Source organism: Trichoderma aggressivum (assembly GCF_033847375.1).
Source record: "Trichoderma aggressivum f. europaeum strain CBS 100526 chromosome Unknown scaffold_005, whole genome shotgun sequence".
Taxonomy (NCBI): Eukaryota; Fungi; Ascomycota; class Sordariomycetes; order Hypocreales; family Hypocreaceae; genus Trichoderma; species Trichoderma aggressivum.
Window position 1 is genome coordinate 1,010,016 of NW_026946371.1, and position 18,373 is coordinate 1,028,388.

At 48.1% G+C, this 18,373-nt stretch overlaps 8 protein-coding genes across 8 annotated transcripts; 4 read left to right on the forward strand and 4 right to left on the reverse strand.

Annotated features, from left to right (window-relative positions):
- Positions 1–1,895: 1,895 nt before the first annotated feature.
- On the forward strand, positions 1,896–3,807 carry Triagg1_2220 (uncharacterized protein; the record flags this gene model as incomplete). The annotated part of the gene is made up of 4 exons (XM_062896378.1): positions 1,896–2,010; positions 2,064–2,140; positions 2,211–2,533; positions 2,604–3,807. 4 exons carry the CDS (start codon positions 1,896–1,898, stop codon positions 3,805–3,807), a joined length of 1,719 nt encoding a protein of 572 aa, XP_062759076.1.
- Positions 3,808–4,241: 434 nt separating this feature from the next.
- Positions 4,242–5,057, forward strand: Triagg1_2221 (uncharacterized protein; the record flags this gene model as incomplete). The annotated part of the gene is made up of 1 exon (XM_062896379.1): positions 4,242–5,057. The coding sequence occupies one exon, from the start codon at positions 4,242–4,244 to the stop codon at positions 5,055–5,057; it is 816 nt and encodes a 271-aa protein (XP_062759077.1).
- Positions 5,058–5,510: 453 nt separating this feature from the next.
- On the reverse strand, positions 5,511–6,131 carry Triagg1_2222 (uncharacterized protein; the record flags this gene model as incomplete). The annotated part of the gene is made up of 2 exons (XM_062896380.1): positions 5,511–5,851; positions 5,915–6,131. 2 exons carry the CDS (start codon positions 6,129–6,131, stop codon positions 5,511–5,513), a joined length of 558 nt encoding a protein of 185 aa, XP_062759078.1.
- A 660-nt stretch (positions 6,132–6,791) lies between these two features.
- On the reverse strand, positions 6,792–7,763 carry Triagg1_2223 (uncharacterized protein; the record flags this gene model as incomplete). The annotated part of the gene is made up of 1 exon (XM_062896381.1): positions 6,792–7,763. One exon carries the CDS (start codon positions 7,761–7,763, stop codon positions 6,792–6,794), a length of 972 nt encoding a protein of 323 aa, XP_062759079.1.
- Positions 7,764–9,080: 1,317 nt separating this feature from the next.
- Positions 9,081–10,367, forward strand: Triagg1_2224 (uncharacterized protein; the record flags this gene model as incomplete). Its single annotated transcript, XM_062896382.1, has 1 exon — positions 9,081–10,367. One exon carries the CDS (start codon positions 9,081–9,083, stop codon positions 10,365–10,367), a length of 1,287 nt encoding a protein of 428 aa, XP_062759080.1.
- Positions 10,368–11,539: 1,172 nt separating this feature from the next.
- Positions 11,540–13,319, forward strand: Triagg1_2225 (uncharacterized protein; the record flags this gene model as incomplete). The annotated part of the gene is made up of 2 exons (XM_062896383.1): positions 11,540–11,940; positions 12,002–13,319. 2 exons carry the CDS (start codon positions 11,540–11,542, stop codon positions 13,317–13,319), a joined length of 1,719 nt encoding a protein of 572 aa, XP_062759081.1.
- A 460-nt stretch (positions 13,320–13,779) lies between these two features.
- Triagg1_2226 (uncharacterized protein) lies at positions 13,780–14,778 on the reverse strand (the record flags this gene model as incomplete). The annotated part of the gene is made up of 1 exon (XM_062896384.1): positions 13,780–14,778. One exon carries the CDS (start codon positions 14,776–14,778, stop codon positions 13,780–13,782), a length of 999 nt encoding a protein of 332 aa, XP_062759082.1.
- A 653-nt stretch (positions 14,779–15,431) lies between these two features.
- Positions 15,432–17,901, reverse strand: Triagg1_2227 (uncharacterized protein; the record flags this gene model as incomplete). The annotated part of the gene is made up of 5 exons (XM_062896385.1): positions 15,432–16,589; positions 16,662–17,090; positions 17,164–17,458; positions 17,549–17,702; positions 17,763–17,901. 5 exons carry the CDS (start codon positions 17,899–17,901, stop codon positions 15,432–15,434), a joined length of 2,175 nt encoding a protein of 724 aa, XP_062759083.1.
- Positions 17,902–18,373: the final 472 nt, after the last annotated feature.

The window sequence follows — 18,373 nt, forward strand, 5'->3', positions numbered from 1 at the left end:
TGAGTGAACGTAATGAAAAGAAGCTTCTTGCAAACTGAAGTAATAAGGGTTTTGTGCTAAAGTGCATTTCTCATTTTTGCAGAATAGCATCTAGAATACGAAAATTCAAGCTGATAGCTAGTCAGATAGCTTACATATCCTTATTGAATCGTGTCGATCAAGAACACAAAAGTGTTGTCACTCATAAGCAGGAATCGTGACCCAGATCCCAGAAGATACATCTAAATCTCAAAAAAAGGAAGGGGAAGAAATTAGGGAACAGCCAGAACTTTATCAGAGTTTGGCCCCTGACGATCTACGGCTATCGCCGGGATCCCGTTTGTCGGAAATATATTCACGTCGATCAGCCGTTCTCGGGATGCCAGGCGGACTCTGGCGGACTCATATCGGGTTGCACCGCCTCTCTTGGGATGCTTCCCGCCTTGGTAAGCGGAAGTTTCTTCGAGGCTGCTCGGCCCTTTGACATGCAGTCACTGAATCTGGAATCTTGGCAGTTTTTTGACCGATGTAACAGTCAATCAACGTTATTACCTACGAGGGCCAAATAAGGTTAAAGGGCAGACTTAGGAGGACCAAAGAAAGCTTGAACATGTCGTGTTATGGCTTAATCACCGAACGACGGCCGGATATCTCCACAGTGGCTCCACGACCTTTCTTCCATCTGATCTTTACTCGCTACTTAGGTAATCGATTGAAAGAATTTCCTTGAACGCGATGTTGCATTTGTGCGGGTCGTGCATGAAGAGCGAGTTTAAAGCGAATTAAGAGCGAGACAAGAGTGAGCTGACCCCCACAAAGGTTCGGTAAAATTTTGCCTTATATGGAAAATGTTCATGAGGCTTGATTACCTGTGTTGCCTTTCGAGTTCCTAATTCCGGTTCCCATGACCAACCACTTCTAAGCAAACTACACCTGGGGTTTGTTATGGCGGACGAGTCATTGGGCAACATGGAAGTCCGAGATATTGACTGTGCTATCACAATTGCCTTGGTTTTAGGCGCGAGAACATGAGGTAAGAATATTACCAATAATGATCATGATTACAAACTTCTGTTGTTCATTTGATAGCGGTTTGCAAGTAGAGTTCATTACGATAATCACACCTATTTTAAAATGGATGAATGATCTCTAGCTTCCGGATTGCTACTGAAACTGGTCAAACAGGGAAATATCCAACGCTTTTAGGTGAAGACCTGAGCTCCGAGATCATTCACTATACTTCTCCACCAGCTCGGCTGTTTAGCTCATTTAGATTCTTTGTATTTCCATTCTCGGTATCAAACTCCTGCTTTCAATAAAGTCAAATGAAGTTACCAACATAAAGACTTCATATTGCCGTTGTTCTTGGAGACGAAGGGATTCTTACGAAATGATGATTAACATATGATGACTGATGCAAAGTGATACGAACGGCTCCAAGCATGGTTACCTTGTGAATGGAGGTGACTGGGACTGTGTGCAACCCTTCGGATGTACGGGAACTTCGATTATTGGTTCAGAACAGCCTTTCGAAACGAGCATGTCCCCTTTGACGGCGATGTTTGTGAACCGGGTGAAGCGAGAGTTACATGAAAGACTACAGATTTCTTTTATGGTAGACATTGTGTATATAAACTGTTCAGTCTACCTTCAAGAAGCTTCCATTGTAGCTCATGCGTTTCATTCACACCAAACCTTGCCCAGATCACGGCTATCTAATCTCGTCCACAGACATATTTCTCAGTTGCAAACATGATTAGCAAAACAGCAGGTCTTGATCAGGTTCTGACTAAAAGAAATATACTAACATATGGAATAATTAGGTTATTCATCACGAAGCGCCAGTACTGGTAGTTGGCGGAGGCCCTGCCGGTTTGATTGTGGCCCTCCAACTCGCCCGTCATAACATAAACTGTATGCTGGTTGAGCGCAACCAAGATACCACGAAATGGCCGAAAATGGATCTCACCAACTGCCGTAGCATGGAACTATTTCGTCGAATTGGAATTTCTGAAGGATTGCGAGAGATTGGTGAGCTTTTCCAACTATCAACCCGCAGCGTTGTAAATCCTTAACGATTGCAGGTGTCCCACCACAATATTCTTTTGACGTGCTTTTCAGCACCGGTTATTCAGAAGGCGAAGAAGAGATAGCCAGATGGGTGAGTTGAGAGTCAAGAATCTGGGGGACGCAAGGGACGAGGCTTGAACTAATTTGGATCAACCGTGTAGAAGCTTGATTCTGTCGATACCTGGTGGCAACGTATTAAATCTCGAAATGATGGATCACTTCCCAGAGAGCCTTACCAGCGCTGTTCCCAAGCTGTCCTAGAGGCATGGCTTAAGCCCCGAATTCAAGCTGAGAAGCTCATTGATGGCCATTTCGGCCTCAAGTTTGAGTCTCTTACAGAGACAGACGAGGGAGTGGAATCCAAGCTCACAGATGTAGTCACCGGCGAACAACACATTGTTCAAAGCAAATACGTCGTCGGATGTGATGGAGCTGGCAGTCGTGTCCGCAAGTCAATTGGGATCAACCTCCTCGGTGGGCCTGTGTAAGTTACGAAAGTCTTTCGTCCCATGCTCCTCGTTCGTCTAACTGATGCTCCTTTAAAATGAATACAGCCCAGCCGCAATGCTTTTGATACATTTCAAATCACGAGATCTCTCAAAGTTGCAGAAGCATGGCCAATTTTGGCATATTGCGTTCGCGTCTGGTGCTTTCGTCATTGCGCAAGATGAGGTCGACACTTGGACTATGCATACCAAGATTCCAGTCGACGCCGATTGGGAGAAAATGAACCCCGAAGAAACAATCTACAATGCTTTTGGAGGTCCATTGGCACCATTTCCGATCAAGATTGACGAAATTCTTGTCAAAAGCACCTGGCGACCAAACATCTGCATCGCAGAGAGCTTTACATCTCTAGGCGGACGCGTCTTCCTCGCGGGAGATTCAGCGCATCAGAACATTCCCACTGGAGGTTATGGAATGAACACTGCCGTTGGCGATAGCTTCGACATTGGCTGGAAACTTGCGGCGACTTTGAAACAGTATGGTGGTAAAGACCTTTTGAAATCATATGAGCTGGAACGACTGCCCGTTGCGGTACGGAATATCAACCAGTCGGGCACTTTTTGGAAAGTTTGGGCTACTGTCTGGTCCCGTGTTGCCGAAATAAGAACTGATACCATTCTATCCAAGTCCGAAGAATTAAAAGCTATCAAAACCAGTACGGCAGAATTTCTTCAAGGAAATGATGCTGAGAATAAAAGCCATGGCATCGAGCTTGGCTACCGATACAACGCATCACCGGTTATCGTTCCAGATACAGAAGCCACGGAGCCTGAATGGAATATTCTGCATTACATCCCGTCCACTTGGCCAGGAGCCAGGCCGCCACACGTCTTTCTCTCCGATGGGGAGACAAGCGTGTTTGACTTGTTTGGGCAAGACTACACGATCGTCGATTTTTCCGAAGAGGGCAAATGGGCGGAATCATTTACCAAGGCTGCAAAACGCCTTGGAATTCCCATCAAGGCTGTTCATTTACCGCAAGAGAAGCACGTGCAGAAAATCTGGGAGCGGACTGCGGTTCTCGTTCGGCCTGATGATCATGTCGCATGGAGATTGCCCCTAGATGAGGCGACGTTTGACGGAGATGTGGATGGAATCCTGAAGATTGCAGTCGGTCAAGCATCAAACACAGAGGCTGGAATTTTAAATAAGGAGCGAACCTTGGCTGGAGTTCGGGAGAAGGGGTTTGAGGGCACAGTCGGAAATGTCAACCAAGACAAGGTGGCAATGAAGGCTGCATTCCAGGTTTGAGAAGAGAAGGAATAGCTGGCACAGCGACACGGAACGTATATAATATACAAAGATGCTAGAATACAGAGATTTCCTTTATGAAGAGTATAATACATCAAGTATGCATGTCTCGCTACGTTGTGACAACGCAAGGCTATAAAACCTTACTTAACAATAACGCGGAAGAGATTGAGCTATCAAACCATGAAAGATGGTAAAAAGCCTCGAGAATAAGACAAAATGTTTGTTACAGATGTGAAACACTTCTGTGTATTATTTTGCTCATGCAGGACTTTTGCGACGCGGAGAAATTTGGAGTAAGTGAGTCACTCGGTAACGTTATTGACATACATGCAGCATTTGATCTCTTGTGCAAGAACTATCGAACAAAGAACTTGTATTCATCACCACCGCAACCTCCTGGTAAATAGTGCCAAGTCTTATTCTCATTCATCATGTCCAGCGACTCCAACTTCGCCACCATAGTCACTCCATCCCAGCTTGCTACCTCATTCAAACATCTCTTCTCCAATATTCCCTCATCAGATCCAACACTTCTCGTACATTCCTCTCTTCGATCCGTCGGCTTCATTCCTGGATTCGCCCCCTCAGTCATCCAGTCTCTTCTCGCCTCCCTCGGTCCCTCTGGCACTATCGTCGTTCCAACTCATACAGGCGACAACTCGGATCCTGCCGCGTGGCAGGCACCCCCAGTGCCAGAATCATGGTGGCAGCCAATCAGAGACTCTATACCGGCGTTCGATCCGGCTACAACCATCACCAGAATCGTCGGTGTAGTTCCCGAGACGCTGCGAACTTGGCCCGGCGCCCTACGTTCGGCTCACCCGCAGACATCCTTTGCGGCATTGGGTCCTCAAGCACGGCGCATTACAGAGGGACATGAGCCGAATTGTCGCCTAGGTGAATCAAGTCCACTAGCAAAACTCGAAGCTGTGGATGCTTGGGTTTTGCTTCTCGGGGTTGGTTGGAATAATTGCACAGCCTTCCATCTCGCCGAATATCGTATCCAGAACCCTCGTTTTGAAGACAATTCATTTGCTATAAATATAGACGGGCAACGACAATGGGTTACGGTGCAAGATGTGGTAATTACTGATGAAGACTTTGAGAGGCTTGGGGCAGATTTCGAGAGAGATTGCAGGGTCGTACGTGGAACTGCTGGAGCAGCTGACTGCCTGTTATTTTCTTTGCGAGAGGCAGTCGAGTATGCAACGGAATGGATGGATAGGAATAGAAAGAAACAAGAGTGATTTTAATTGTCCATTTTCATGGTGCAGACATGCTGGTTTGTTCATGCAGTCACTGGGATTTTGGAGAGGGAGCTGGGGAAGAATTGATATTATTCTGGTTGGATGATGTATACCTTGATGCCTCATGATACAAGACTGACTCGCTTCGCATCTGATAGTGAACCAGAGACCTAATGGGTGCCCGTTTCTCACGAGATAGGGCATCCTGGGATAACCAGCAGCTTCGTATGATAGATACCTAGTAGCCAACTCTGTGCATGTACCCTCGCCTGCTTTTCTCTCCTTCTAATCTTCAAACATTCCCCGTTCTTGATAACGCCATGCCAATTCGTAAAGTATCACTGCCGCCAACGCCGTTGAACTCCGAAATGTACTGCGATCGTGCCCGACGCCCGCAAAAAGGTCATGCCATGGACCCAGCTTTTCCCACCTCTCAACCGTACCGGCTCTCCTCTAGCCAGACTGGAACAGGGTATCCTCGTCACGCAGGTACTCGCCGCAGTCGGCTTGTCTGAAGCAAACAACTCCAGTGGGGTCGAGTCTCCTGCTCTCCGCGGTGCTGCGAGCGCTGACTCCAAATCCCAGAGGAACATCGTCCATGGTGTAGACGACCAAGCCCTGGTGCTCGGGGCAGTCTTCCGAGTAACGACCGACGTGCGCCTTGACAACGTTTCCGCCGTAGAGGAATGGCATGACTCCGTTGGGGCGGATCCAGAGTTTGTGTCGCGCGTGCTCGGCGAGGATGGGGAGGGCCGTGATGTGGATTCGGAATTTGCCAGACTTTGTGAACTTGCCTATTCACGGAATTCTACGTCAGTTTGCGCCCACGCACGGGTCAAAGGAAGAACGGCGCGTACCCAAGCAAGTTCCTAGCGAAAGGAGATTGTCACGAGAGATTGAAGTTGCCAGATTGGCCATGGAGAGGCGGACAAGATAGACTCGGTTCTGCGACAGGCGAAAGACGTTTCGATCGCCATCTTCTTGGGGCGCGATGATGTTCTTGAGCGATGCGCCGGTGTATTCGGCGAGCTTCTTGAAGACGGCCTGCGTCTCTTCTTCGGTGAGGGGACGCATTGTGAATATGCTTGTCTTTGCTATGTGTAGAGGAAACGAGGATTGGCAAAGTTCGATTGATGGGCAAAGATTTGAAGGCTGGATCCAGGAACAAAATGTTTGGCCCAGAAGTTTTTCAGAGCGATAAGAAATTTCCGATAAGAAGGTACGCAATTGGCTGTGGGGTTGGTCAATGTTAGATGATGAGGTACCACTTTAGTGATTATCTGCATCATAGGAACCTCAACGCTAAACTTTGTCGGCGCTATGCTCTATGAGGTAATTGGACGAGAAGCAATGAAGCGTCAGTGGGATTTTACATTGAACAAATAATATTTCGACCACCGCTCAATGGATCAATGAACTCAATTGTCTTGATTGAATAAAATTGTAGACTACCTAATATATAATAAGATGTACTTGATATACATCTTTGAAAGAGAGCTTCAAACCACCCTCTACGCGGCATCGAGACAGCTCAAATATCAGCGCTTGTAAGTGCCATCTACCTGTATTCACCACAGCTTGGCTTCACCTCAAGATTACATGTATGATACTGCACAAGATACTCTGAGTCAATTTTCTTTCTAACCTCTATATTATCTTGGATCTCAGTCTAGTTCTAAAGTTACTCAACGCGAACAAGCAGTAATTAACACTCTCGTATATCCACACAAATCATCAATGCTGCGAGGCAAAAGAAGCCGCGTACAACTCCATGCCGGCAACAAACCCGTTGGTTCGTGTTGGCTCCCATCCAAGCAATTGCTTAGCACGCGATGAAGATCCGCGCAGAGTTGTGCTCATAGCTTCGGCAAACAAATTATCTCCAGACCCAACCAGCTTGCATTCTCCCTTGTAGCTCCAAGCAGAGCCCATGGCTTCAAAGATCTCAGACATGGATTCCTGGCTCGTGAGCAGATCAAACACCGGGTACACAGATCCGCTGTTGATCAGGGGCAGATTTTCAATCGCCTTTTGGAAGCCGGTAGCCACATCGTCAACATGAATGAGCGCCGGCCTGGAGTCAGCTTGTAGGGGAACGTTGACAGGTTCCGAGGAGCCACTTCGAGCTGCTTGAAGCAGAGGGAGGATAAAGGAGGTCCAGATAGTGTTTTCGTAGCCATAGATCAATGCTGGTCTCAGGACAGCAACGTCCAAGACATCGGAAGATGCCAAAATGGAATTCTCAAGGTCAACTCTCCACGCGACAAGAGCTCTTGGAGGAGTAACGCCGCTAGGGCCAGCAATGTCGAGATCGTTGACTGCTTTATCGCTCGATCCATGGACCCAAGTGCCCGAGCAATAGATGAATCCAAGCTTGGGGCCCTTGATGCCAGAAGCGGCATAGCTGTTCAGTCGCTCTTGGCTGATCTGCTTGGCTTGGCTGAGGAACTTGGCCGACTCTTGGTTGGCACCGGCAATGTCAACGATAACGTCGATGTGGTAGTTGCGGACAGCCTTCATATAGGCTTCGGGCTCATTCACTGGATCCGCGCAGATGATGGGTGTGATCTCTGCAAGAGCCAATGTTTTAGCCTTGGCCTCAGATCGAGCAATGCCGTATATCTGGTGCTGGCCGCTTCGAACTAGAGTCTCGGCTAGTCGCTTGCCGACATAACCAGTAGCGCCAAGGATGAGGACTTTGGTCATTTTGATTGGATATATCTTTTAAGGGTATTATATAAGTGAGATGTGATCGAGGAGATCGTATTGGGTTGTGAGTCGATGTGTTTTGCTGTTGGTTGTTTGTTTCGGATGAGAGTGATCGGAACCATCTGGAAGAGTTGGAATCAACGATGATATATATATATATTTCCATATGTCTATGTCTTTTAGAAGTAGTTTATGATGACATTTGTAAAATCGCCTTTTCATGACGGCCTTGACGCTTTTCGGAGACAAGACCTGAAGCCGCCGAAGCTCTACAATCCCAGATTACCCGATTCAGTAACTCACCGTCCGCGTCTCTCCGCGACCTCTCAGCTATTCAGTGGTCAGCAACGAGAGAAGCTCCGGGGACCAACGTTGCCGTTCCTGGGTTAGGCCGTCCGCCAAAGCCGAGACGTCGGACACACACATACAAGCGGACATTGGTTGCACATTCTAGCTCTTTAATTCCGGTATATGAACTAGACCGGCAGCTCCAAAGCCGTCCTCGTATGAAATTATGGCGAGATGTAACACCGAGCAGCTACAGCTTCTGCGCATCCCAAGTCCAGGCTGCAGCTGGAGCTCACAATAAGTTACCCTGCATCTGGTCGCAAAGAATTTTTGCCGCTCATAGCGACTTCAATGACGAGTTTACATGCAAATGGCAGGATACTGAGATGCCGTCATAGGGCGTTTGACAAATTAATTCGTTAAAAGACAAATTAATTCTCCCATCACCAAAGGTCTCAACAGATAGGTTGTCTTCAACATGACTTGGGCAACTATCCTCCAACGGTATGAGCTTTGGCTATGCCTAAAATATCTTCTTTTTAGAAAATTACGCATTTATTGACTTGAATTACTCATAGTAGGGAGTACCATTGAGCAATTGAGGTTGATTGCAACTACAACGACATGACAATCGTCCACGAGAAATGAGACTAAAACTGCAGAGTAACAACCAAGCAATGCACAGGCAGCCGCACGTGATCTCAAAAATGTCTGAGTCATACTCGAACAGTCTAAAAACCCGGTCGCTTCTTTGGCTGGTCTGTTAGTGAAGCTCTATCTTGGCCCAAATGACGTTTTTGAGTTGTAGAGTAAGGGCGTGAGGAAATGCGCCCTCTGACAACTCGCGATCTAGATCATTGAGAGCTCTGAAAGGCAAAAAGTATTTAAACTGTTTCTCTATCAATTATCATCTTGATTTCTCTCTGAGCTTTTACAATCAGATTTCTCTTGTGTCTGAAACGCTATCTCAAAGCCTCTTAATATTCTGGCTACTATACAGCATCTCCGCTTTCACAGCCCAACACCATGTCTCTCTCTGATCGAGCTACAAATTCTGAAAAGGCCGGCCAAGACTTGCTCATATGGAAGGTTTTACTTGATCTATGGGACCAAGAGACCAATCCCTCTGGAATTGTCAGTTTGGGCGTCGCCGAAAACAGGCTGATGCATGACACTCTCTCAAAACACATCCACGACAATCTGACGCTGTCCAACCATGCATTTACTTATGGCGATGGCGCGTCCGGGTCCAACCACATAAAGAAGGCCATGTCTCGTTTTCTCAACAAGCACCTCAAACCTGTAACGCCGATTGTCCCCGCTCACATCTCTGTCACGAATGGATGCAGCTCTGTGATTGAGCATCTTTCGTGGGCGTTTGCCAATCCCGGTGATGGATTCCTCCTAGGACAGCCATATTACGGCACCTTTATCGAGGACTTGACTGCACGAACAGGCGCAAAGGTTGTCCGAGTGCCTTTTCATGATGTCGATCCTTTGAGTGAAAACGCAGTCGCCAAGTACGAAGAGGCGCTGAAGCAAGCAGAGACCAGCGGGACGAAAGTGGCTGGTTTAGTTCTTTGCAACCCTCATAACCCTCTTGGGCGTTGCTATAGCCGCGATGCCATCGTCGGGCTTTTAAAACTCTGCGAGAAATACCAGATTCACTTCATCAGCGATGAGATTTATGCCTTGTCCGTTTGGGACAATACAGTCGATACTGATGTTCCGCTTCAGCCGTTTACATCTTGCCTCAGCATCGATCCCGCTGGCATCATCGATCCTTCTCGAGTCCATGTCATCTGGGGCATGTCCAAGGATTTCGGGGCCAACGGCATTCGAGTGGGCGCCCTCATCTCACAGGCCAACCCGTCATTGCACGCTGCGCTGATTCCCGTCAACCTCTATAGCTCCGTATCATCCGTCTCGGATCATGTCACGGCTAACATTCTTGAGGATGATGCTTGGGTTGAGGCTTACATTGCTGAGAATAGGAGAAGGCTTGCGGAGCAGTACAGGGCAGTCACCTCATGGGCCAAGGAGAACAACATCACATATCGACCCGGTGTTAACGCTGCTTTCTTCCTGTGGGTGGACTTGGGAAGTGCATATAAATCACTACATCCCAACGCTGAGACGGACGACTTGAACAAGACAATAGCCACTGCGTTGCTCAAGCACAAGATATTTTTGGCGTCTGGGACAGCGTTTGGATCAGAAGAACCCGGCTGGTTCCGAATTGTGTTTTCGCACCCAGGATACTATCTGCAGGAAGGCCTGAAGAGAGTAAGCAAAGCGCTGGCTGAGCTATGATTGGCTCTAGCGGAGGACATAGGCTTCATGACACTTATAGGCAGCGAAGGGAGTTAATGAATAATGTTTTTGAATGACACATCGTATGCGACTTGATTTGAACCTATACACCAATTAACACGCGACTATATGTATCTGTGAAATCACCGATTTCGGCATCCTAGGTTGGCCAACAATTCGCACATTGGCTATTGATTACGATACTTGTGCCCCCATGGTCGGCCAACTCTGGCCATTCTAGCTTGAGCCGGGTCGCATTTGGTAACCTTTCCCTCGAGAAATGTAAGTCATGATAAAGAGCAGGCTGTTTCGGTATAGTGGATTTGCAAGCCGTGAACTTCTGTGAGGGGAAAGTGGGGATGTCAAATCAAGACCCGTAACTCGCGCCCTCTGGAAGCTTCAAAGTGTGGGAAAGAGAGACAAGGGCGGCAGTTAAGGTGTGGCTTACGGTAGATGAAGCCCGGTGGTAGGAAACTGAGAAGGTATATGTTGATATTCACTGAACTTTGGCTGGGCTGCGGGAACGACGTATGGAACATGTCAAAAAGATTCTACAGATAGCCAAACTGGTGACTGGAGTGTGATGATGAGTTGGGTAATTTCCTCGAGTTGATCTCATTAGCAATCGGATTGTAACCCCCGACCACCCGAAATTTATCTGCTCTAGCTCAGACAGGAAGGCCAAGATAAGAATGCATACGGATGATCCAGACGTCATGAACAACGGCTCTTCTTGACTCGCGGCTTCTATGGGCTCTGGCCTTCATGGGGACTGTATTTCTCCTCCATTTGAAGAACCTGAGTACGCATTTTCTAATCTCGGTAGCATCCTTGCTTCAACTCCCCCGCAGCGTCATGTTTCGAGCGCCGTTTGTCGGTGCCCCTTGCGAGAACTGATAGGCATCTTTAGTCGCGCCTCCACCATTATCCCATAGCCCATTACACATCAGGGCTAATAGTACCTTCTATTGAATCGGTAAATCGACCAACAGCAACTCGGAATTGGCTCTAAAGGATGTGGTGTGTTGCACGGGAGGGAAAGATGAAGGGAGGGGTTGGCAGAGTTTAGAGTATATAAGGCTGGCTTGATCTTCTCCCTGGAAGATTTGACGAGACTTCTCTTTCACAAGGCATATCTAGGGCCATTAGTGATCCTTGAGCTTTGACGCAAAATGACCCAACTCCGTCTGAGATCGGTTATAAAGCCGCTAACACTCCTTCTGTCGGTGCTGCCTTATAGCAAAGCGTCTCCAACACCACCATGCAGCACGCCGCCCGGTGTTCACATTCCCAAGCAGGGTGCAGTAGCTTCTCAGAGCACGGTATGCAGTGAGATCGGTATTCAGCTGCTAAAAGACGGAGGAAATGCTGTGGACGCCCTCGTGGGCACAGTCTTTTGTGTCGGTGTCATTGGAATGTATCACAGTGGCATTGGTGGTGGTGGCTTCTTGCTGCTGAGGACGAGTGATGGCAAATACGAGTTTGTCGATTTGCGCGAGACAGCCCCGGCTGCAGCAACTCAAGATATGTACAACGACAACGAGGATCTGAGTATTTATGGTGGTCTCGCAAGGTAACCTCGCAATCAAGTGACACGTGCTTAAGATTAACACGAATGACTAACATCTCTATAGCGGTGTTCCCGGTGAACTTCGAGGAACAGAATATATCCACAACAAGTACGGCGCTCTGCCATGGGCTCATGTCATCAAGCCCTCAATCGATGTTGCCAGAAACGGATTTAAAGTGACGGAAGACTTGATTAACACCATTAAGTCGACATCTCCTAACAACTTTCTCACAGAAGACCCAGCATGGGCCATCGACTTTGCTCCCAAGGGACGCATCGTCCGGCTGGGCGAAACCATGACTCGAAAGCGTTATGCTGATGCTCTCGAATCAATATCCAAATTTGGTGCTGATGCCTTTTACACTGGCCCCATTGCTAATGCCACCATTCGCGCCTTGAAAGCAGCGGGCGGAATTATGACGCTGGAGGATCTGAAGAATTACACCGTTGCCATCAGAGAACCCTTGCATATCAACTACCGCGGTTACAAGCTCACGAGCACAAGTGCTCCGTCAAGTGGTGCCGTTGTACTCAGCGCTCTCAACACTGTTGGTGGCTACGAAGGATTCGGAGATCCTGCCCAGGTGAACGTGACCACGCATAGACTGGATGAAGCCATCCGGTTTGCATATGGCCAGCGCACTGAGCTTGGAGATCCATCTTTTGTTGAAGGCCTTGACAAGTACTCAAAAGAAATGATTGCTCCTGCAGCAGGGGCCGAGATTCGCTCCAAAATCTCAGACTTCAAGGCGCAAAATGTCTCTTACTATGACCCCAAAGGCTTGGAATCCCTTGAAACTCCTGGAACGTCGCATATCGTTGCTGCAGATGCTAGCGGAATGGCTGTATCGATGACTACAACAATCAACTTGCTCTTTGGATCAACGCTGATTGTTCCAGAGACGGGAGTAATCATGAACAACGAAATGAACGACTTTAGTATTCCGGGAGTTAGCAACAGCTTTGGCTACATTCCCAGTCCTGCCAATTATATTCGCCCTGGAAAACGGCCGTTATCTTCCATTTCTCCCATTATAGCGGAGACAGCGGACGGAAAGCTATATCTCGCTCTCGGTGCTGCGGGCGGTAGCCGCATTATTACGGCCAACATTCAGAACACGATTCACGTTCTGGACTCCAATATGACCACAGCTGAAGCACTTTCCCAACCTCGTCTCCATGATCAGCTTGTTCCTGCGCAGACAAGCTTTGAATATGCATACGACAATCGCACAGTGGCGTTTATGAAGTCGGTTGGTCACAATGTTACTTGGGTTGCACCGGGGCAAAGTGCCGCACAAGCTGTAAGACTGTTGCCGAACGGTACATTTGAGGCAGCTGGAGAACCTAGACAAGTGACGTCTGGTGGATTTGCTATATAAATGCAAGTTAATGAACGATGTATATTGATGGGTTGAGTGAGTTGTGCATTTGGCTCCTAGTATAGTAAGAGGCCAAGCAGGACGGCAGTTATCTCTGTGAATACATAATAGTAAAGATACTACATATATGTTCTTTAGAAAAGACCATTTTTTGGCCCCAAAAACAGCTCATCAATCACTTCTGATGTTGTAGCACTGGTTGCTGGTGGCGATGTATAGTATGATAGTGGCACTACCTTCTCCCCATTACTGGAATAAACGCCTGATGTATGTCGAATCCTTCAATATTTGCTGGAAATGCGCTTCAAATTCGTTATAGATAAAAAATTTTGATCGGTATATTGTAGATAATGTAGCCATATGTATAGCGACTGACTGCATGTCGCAGTATATAAGTCCTCTCCTATGCTTAGCTTTCTCACGCTCTAGATACCCTTCAACGCATTTCCAAAGAAATCATTTAGTTCGCTCGCTTTTTAATGTCATTTTCCCACGAGGTGAGCAAATCCATGATTGAAACAGAGTTGGTCCAGCTTGGTGATGGCCTTGGGGCTTCCTTGAGACCCTGTGCGACGCAGTCTTCCACACGCTTCACCTGATGCCCGAAAGCGTCCATCTGGGCTGAAACTATAATCTCTTCTGTCGCTCCACCGTAAGTTTTAATCTCAACAATGTTGTTGCCTGCCAGTGGGAGCCAGGGGTTTGTCTTGAATCGCAAAACACCCTTGTCGCCCTGGATAGAAAAGGAGAAGTCGTTGCCAAAGCTATCAGTTGACTGGACTGTGGCCAAGACGCCATTGTCGAATCGAACATTGAGAGAAGCATCACGGGCATGCAGACTGCCCTCGTTGGACAGGTTGCCCATGCCAGTGAGCTGTCTCTTTTCAAACGCCTCGGGTCCAAACGCCGTCTCCATGATGAAGTGCACAAGGGAAACCGGGTAGCATCCCAGATTGTAAATGGTGCCCATGCCCAGAGGATTGGCCTTCTTCCAGATGTTGGCGGCGTAGTAGCCTGACATGCCCTTGATCGAGCCGAGAACACCAGACCGCACAATGGAGGCAACCTTCTCCATCAATGGGTGAGAGAGATACATGAGTCCCTCGAGGAAGAACACGTTGGCCTCCTTGACAGCTGCAATCATAGCACGCGAGTCTTCCATGGTTGTTGCAAGAGACTTCTCTGAGAGAATGGCCTTGCCCCTCTTCGCGGCAGCAATCACAGCAGAGGAGTGCATATGGCTAGGCAAGCCGACATAGACGACATCGACCTCGGCATCGTCAATCAGAGCTTCCAGGTCCTGGTACTTGGTGGCGATGTTGTACTTTGCAGCAAAAGCGTCGAGACGGGCCTCATTGCGTCCAAAGACGGCCGTGATGCGTGAACCAGGGCTGGCGAGGATCGACTTGACCACCGTGTCGGAGATGAAGCTGGTACCAAGAATTCCCCAGCGCAACATTTTGAATTGTATTCTTCTTCTTTATTCTTATGATTGAGTTGAAAAGAGAGCGAATTGGGGAGAGAAGAGGTCGAATAACGTGAAATGGATGTACAATTTTTAACGGCCAAGAACAGTAGTAAGCCGCAGCTTGATGCCAATTTTCAAGCTTAAAAGGGACGAACTAATGAGATGGGGATGGGGATTTTTCTCTTGCGGAGCACGGCGGCCGCCGCATTCGCCGATGGGAGCCGATAAACTATTGCGGAGTCTTGGAGCCAAAGCGGTTGTAATAATTTGAGATGCTGGTGAAGCGTGAATATTATTGGTGCCCAGTAATTGACTCCATTTGTGATGGATTGTGCGTGTGGGGGAATGAGGGGAGAGTATTTTCACAGAGTCCGTGGGAGGTGATGCGCCATGCTGGACACGAGGAACATTGAATATCGATCTATGGATGGTCTTTTGGCGGGAAAGGTTTTGCATTCTAAAATTACATATACATATAGTTGTGTTAAAGTATGCTTCAATTGGCAAGAAAAGGACAGACACTGAAAAGAAGTGAAGAGAGAGTGTCGCCAATTATATCGATATGTGGGAGTATCTATCAGAGAGCGATCGAAACACATCGCCCTCGGTGCTGTATACCAACTCCCTAACCATAGCAGCCAAATCTACTGTTTCTTCTTAAGCTCTCCATTCGCTTCTTCCCACTTTCTCGCCAGCGTAATCAGCTTCATCCCAGCTGCCGCACTCGCCCCGTCTTCCAATTGCTTTGTCCAGAAGCTCTCGTTGCCCGCAATCAGCAGCGATTTCCGGCGCTCTCGCTCTCTTGGACCAATGTGCTCTCCGTCACGCCTATGCTCCTCAATCTCGTCTAAAATAGACAGTCTCCTTGCGTACTGCTCGCTTCTCTCTCTGCGTAGCTCTTTGGAGCCAAAACGCTGAAAAATGATGCGAGCCACTGCCGTTAAAGCGAGAAGGATATGCTCGCTGATGAAAATCGTCAACGGTAAAGTCGACCAGCCACCGCTCAAAACTCCATCAGCGCTGAACAAATGGACAATCGATGCAGAAGTGATACTTCCTAACCACACGAGAATTTCCAGAGACACGACCCAAGGCCCAATGCCATCTGCCCGGACTGGTGCAGGTCTCTGGTGCTCGATGCTAATCTTTGCAAAATCGGACCGAAGCTCGACCCAATTGTTAATAAGGAAGCCCAGGGGAATAAGTGGCCAAGCAGACGAAAACAGGGCCAGGTATCCAAACTGAAGAACCAGCTCTGCAATGTCATCTTGAACATTATAGTGCTCTAATGTGGCCTCGTTGCGGCGCTTTTCCAAGAACTCGGTCTCGTCCTGGTCGTCGGTGACCATGGAGATGAGAATCGTATCCTTTGTATAAGCGCGGCGGTATTCTCGATACCAGCCGCTCATCTTGTGCTTGATCAAGGGCAAGAGGTTTTCCTCGAAAAAGCTCGATAGTTGTCCGGTAACAGTCAACGTAATGACCTCGTGACGCAGACGGTCAGAGTCCAGCCGGAAAGGTATTTCGGTGAGATGGTGGCCGATACTGGGTGCAAATTGAACAATGTGGTCCTCGAGCCAAGGGAATATCTGGTCGCCAAATGGCACATAGACAAAGGCAGTGAGTAGAATGGGAAGATAGTTTGTGATGATGCTGAGAACGAAAATCTTTTGCGTCAGAGACATTTCGTGATTATCTGCTGTTCGGTGGTTCTCGTAGTCTGTTAACCATTTGGCCACTGTTTCAAGGTATGAACTGATGTAGGGAATCAAAACAGCCAGTAAAACCGTGGGTAAGTAATCCTGTGGCCTCGCATCAGTCGGGTGCTCTTTAATTTACCCTACACCATATATCTGATCGGAAGGGCGACTCACAAGGTAGAAATTACTCGGACCATCATACGAATCAGATATCAGAATCTCGACAGCAAATACGGCACTAATCAGAAAGCCCAGCGCCACAGTAGCGATGGCCATGAAAGGCAACTGGAGAAGCTGCCGTGAAATCTGCTTCCACTTGGGACTGTAGTGAATGGTTCGGCCGTATTGGTCCACGATGACTTTCTCGTACGTGTATTCTGGTCGGTTTGTCTTCGTTTTGTTTACTCCTCTCACCTGCCAACGAACACTCAGGTCGACTTCTCGGACTTTCCAGTATTCTAGAAAGACGGTGCACCAAACAACAGTCAGAATTGTATAAACGATGGAGTACTTGGGTAGCCACAGCCAGGTGAAGAGGCCAGTAATGGCTGGGAAGATGAGAAAAGCCGAATATGATTGACCAAATGCAAAGTAAAATGAAACCTATGATGTGACGGCATATGGTTAGCAAATGCATTCTAGAAATAGCTGTATGGCTGCTACGAGATTTACATACCTTTGAACCGAAAAGGTCTCGAATCTTGTCCAAGTCTTCGATACCGAGGAGGAGCTTCTTACTGAGACCCCGTAGGAGTGCCTGGTTGACTTTATCATTGTGCATAGGGTAAATAGCCTTGACATTCTTCCACTGGCCGATACCTGGAGTGATGCCTGCTCCTCCCATGGATTGTGGCCAGTTGACCAAATGGTCCATGGACAGAATGTCTTCAGCCTCGTACCATGCTGGCACGATGGTGTACTTGTTTCCAGGAGGCCGCGTTTGAGTGACTCCATAAAGCCAATCCCTCACTCTGCCTCACACGATATGAGCTGCATTCATTTGACAAAGCAATGCTTTGTTTGGAGGGGGGAGAAAAGAAAACACGTGCGAAAGTGCATACCTCAATTTGTAAACTCTGTTTCCGAGAAGCGCACTTGGCGCCTTTACGAAGAGCAGGATTGTTTGTTCATATCCCGGTCTTACTTCAACGTGGAGGCCAGTAGCCTCCAGGTTTTTGAGCAGAGCAGTGAACTCATGTGTGGCTGTCTCGTAGTCTAGCGTGATGATGAGATGCAGCTCTTGTTTACACGACGACGGCCACGGCAAAAACTTACCTGTATCACTAAAGTCATAAACAACAACATATTTATCGTTATACGTCACAGAAGCAGCCCGTGACGGCGATGGAGGTGGTGACGGTGACCGGCGAAGCTCCGGATCTTTGACCGGCGGCACTTCCAAATGAAGAGGCATCTCAGCAGAGTGGTACCGGCATATACAAACGACCGGCCTTTCCCTCTGCTTGCTTGAGATGGAGGGGCCTCGGAGCACTCTCGGCGATAGTTCTGGTGTGCCTGCTATTGGAGGCCAAAATGTCCGACTATCTGTCCGTGGACGCGATATTAGGAGGGGCCGAAGCTCCGGGAATTTCTTTTTAGATAGAGCCGAAAGCTGTCCTCCGAGTGGTTGAGAGGATGCAGACCTGTCAGCGGTGAAAGGCGATACTTCACGCCTGGAAAACTAGCCGACGGGCAAAGAAGACACGCAAGAGGCAGATACAAACACAAAGGACGCAAAGAAAGACGAAGCTCCTGTCTCAAAGGTGCAAAGAGCTTTGACCGCGGGACATGTGTACAGTGGGTAGGGCTGCAAGGAATCCGTCAGAATCGAGATGCTTCATTGGCTGCCTATCTTAGCTTTCTCGGCTCTGGGTGCCGGTGTTGGG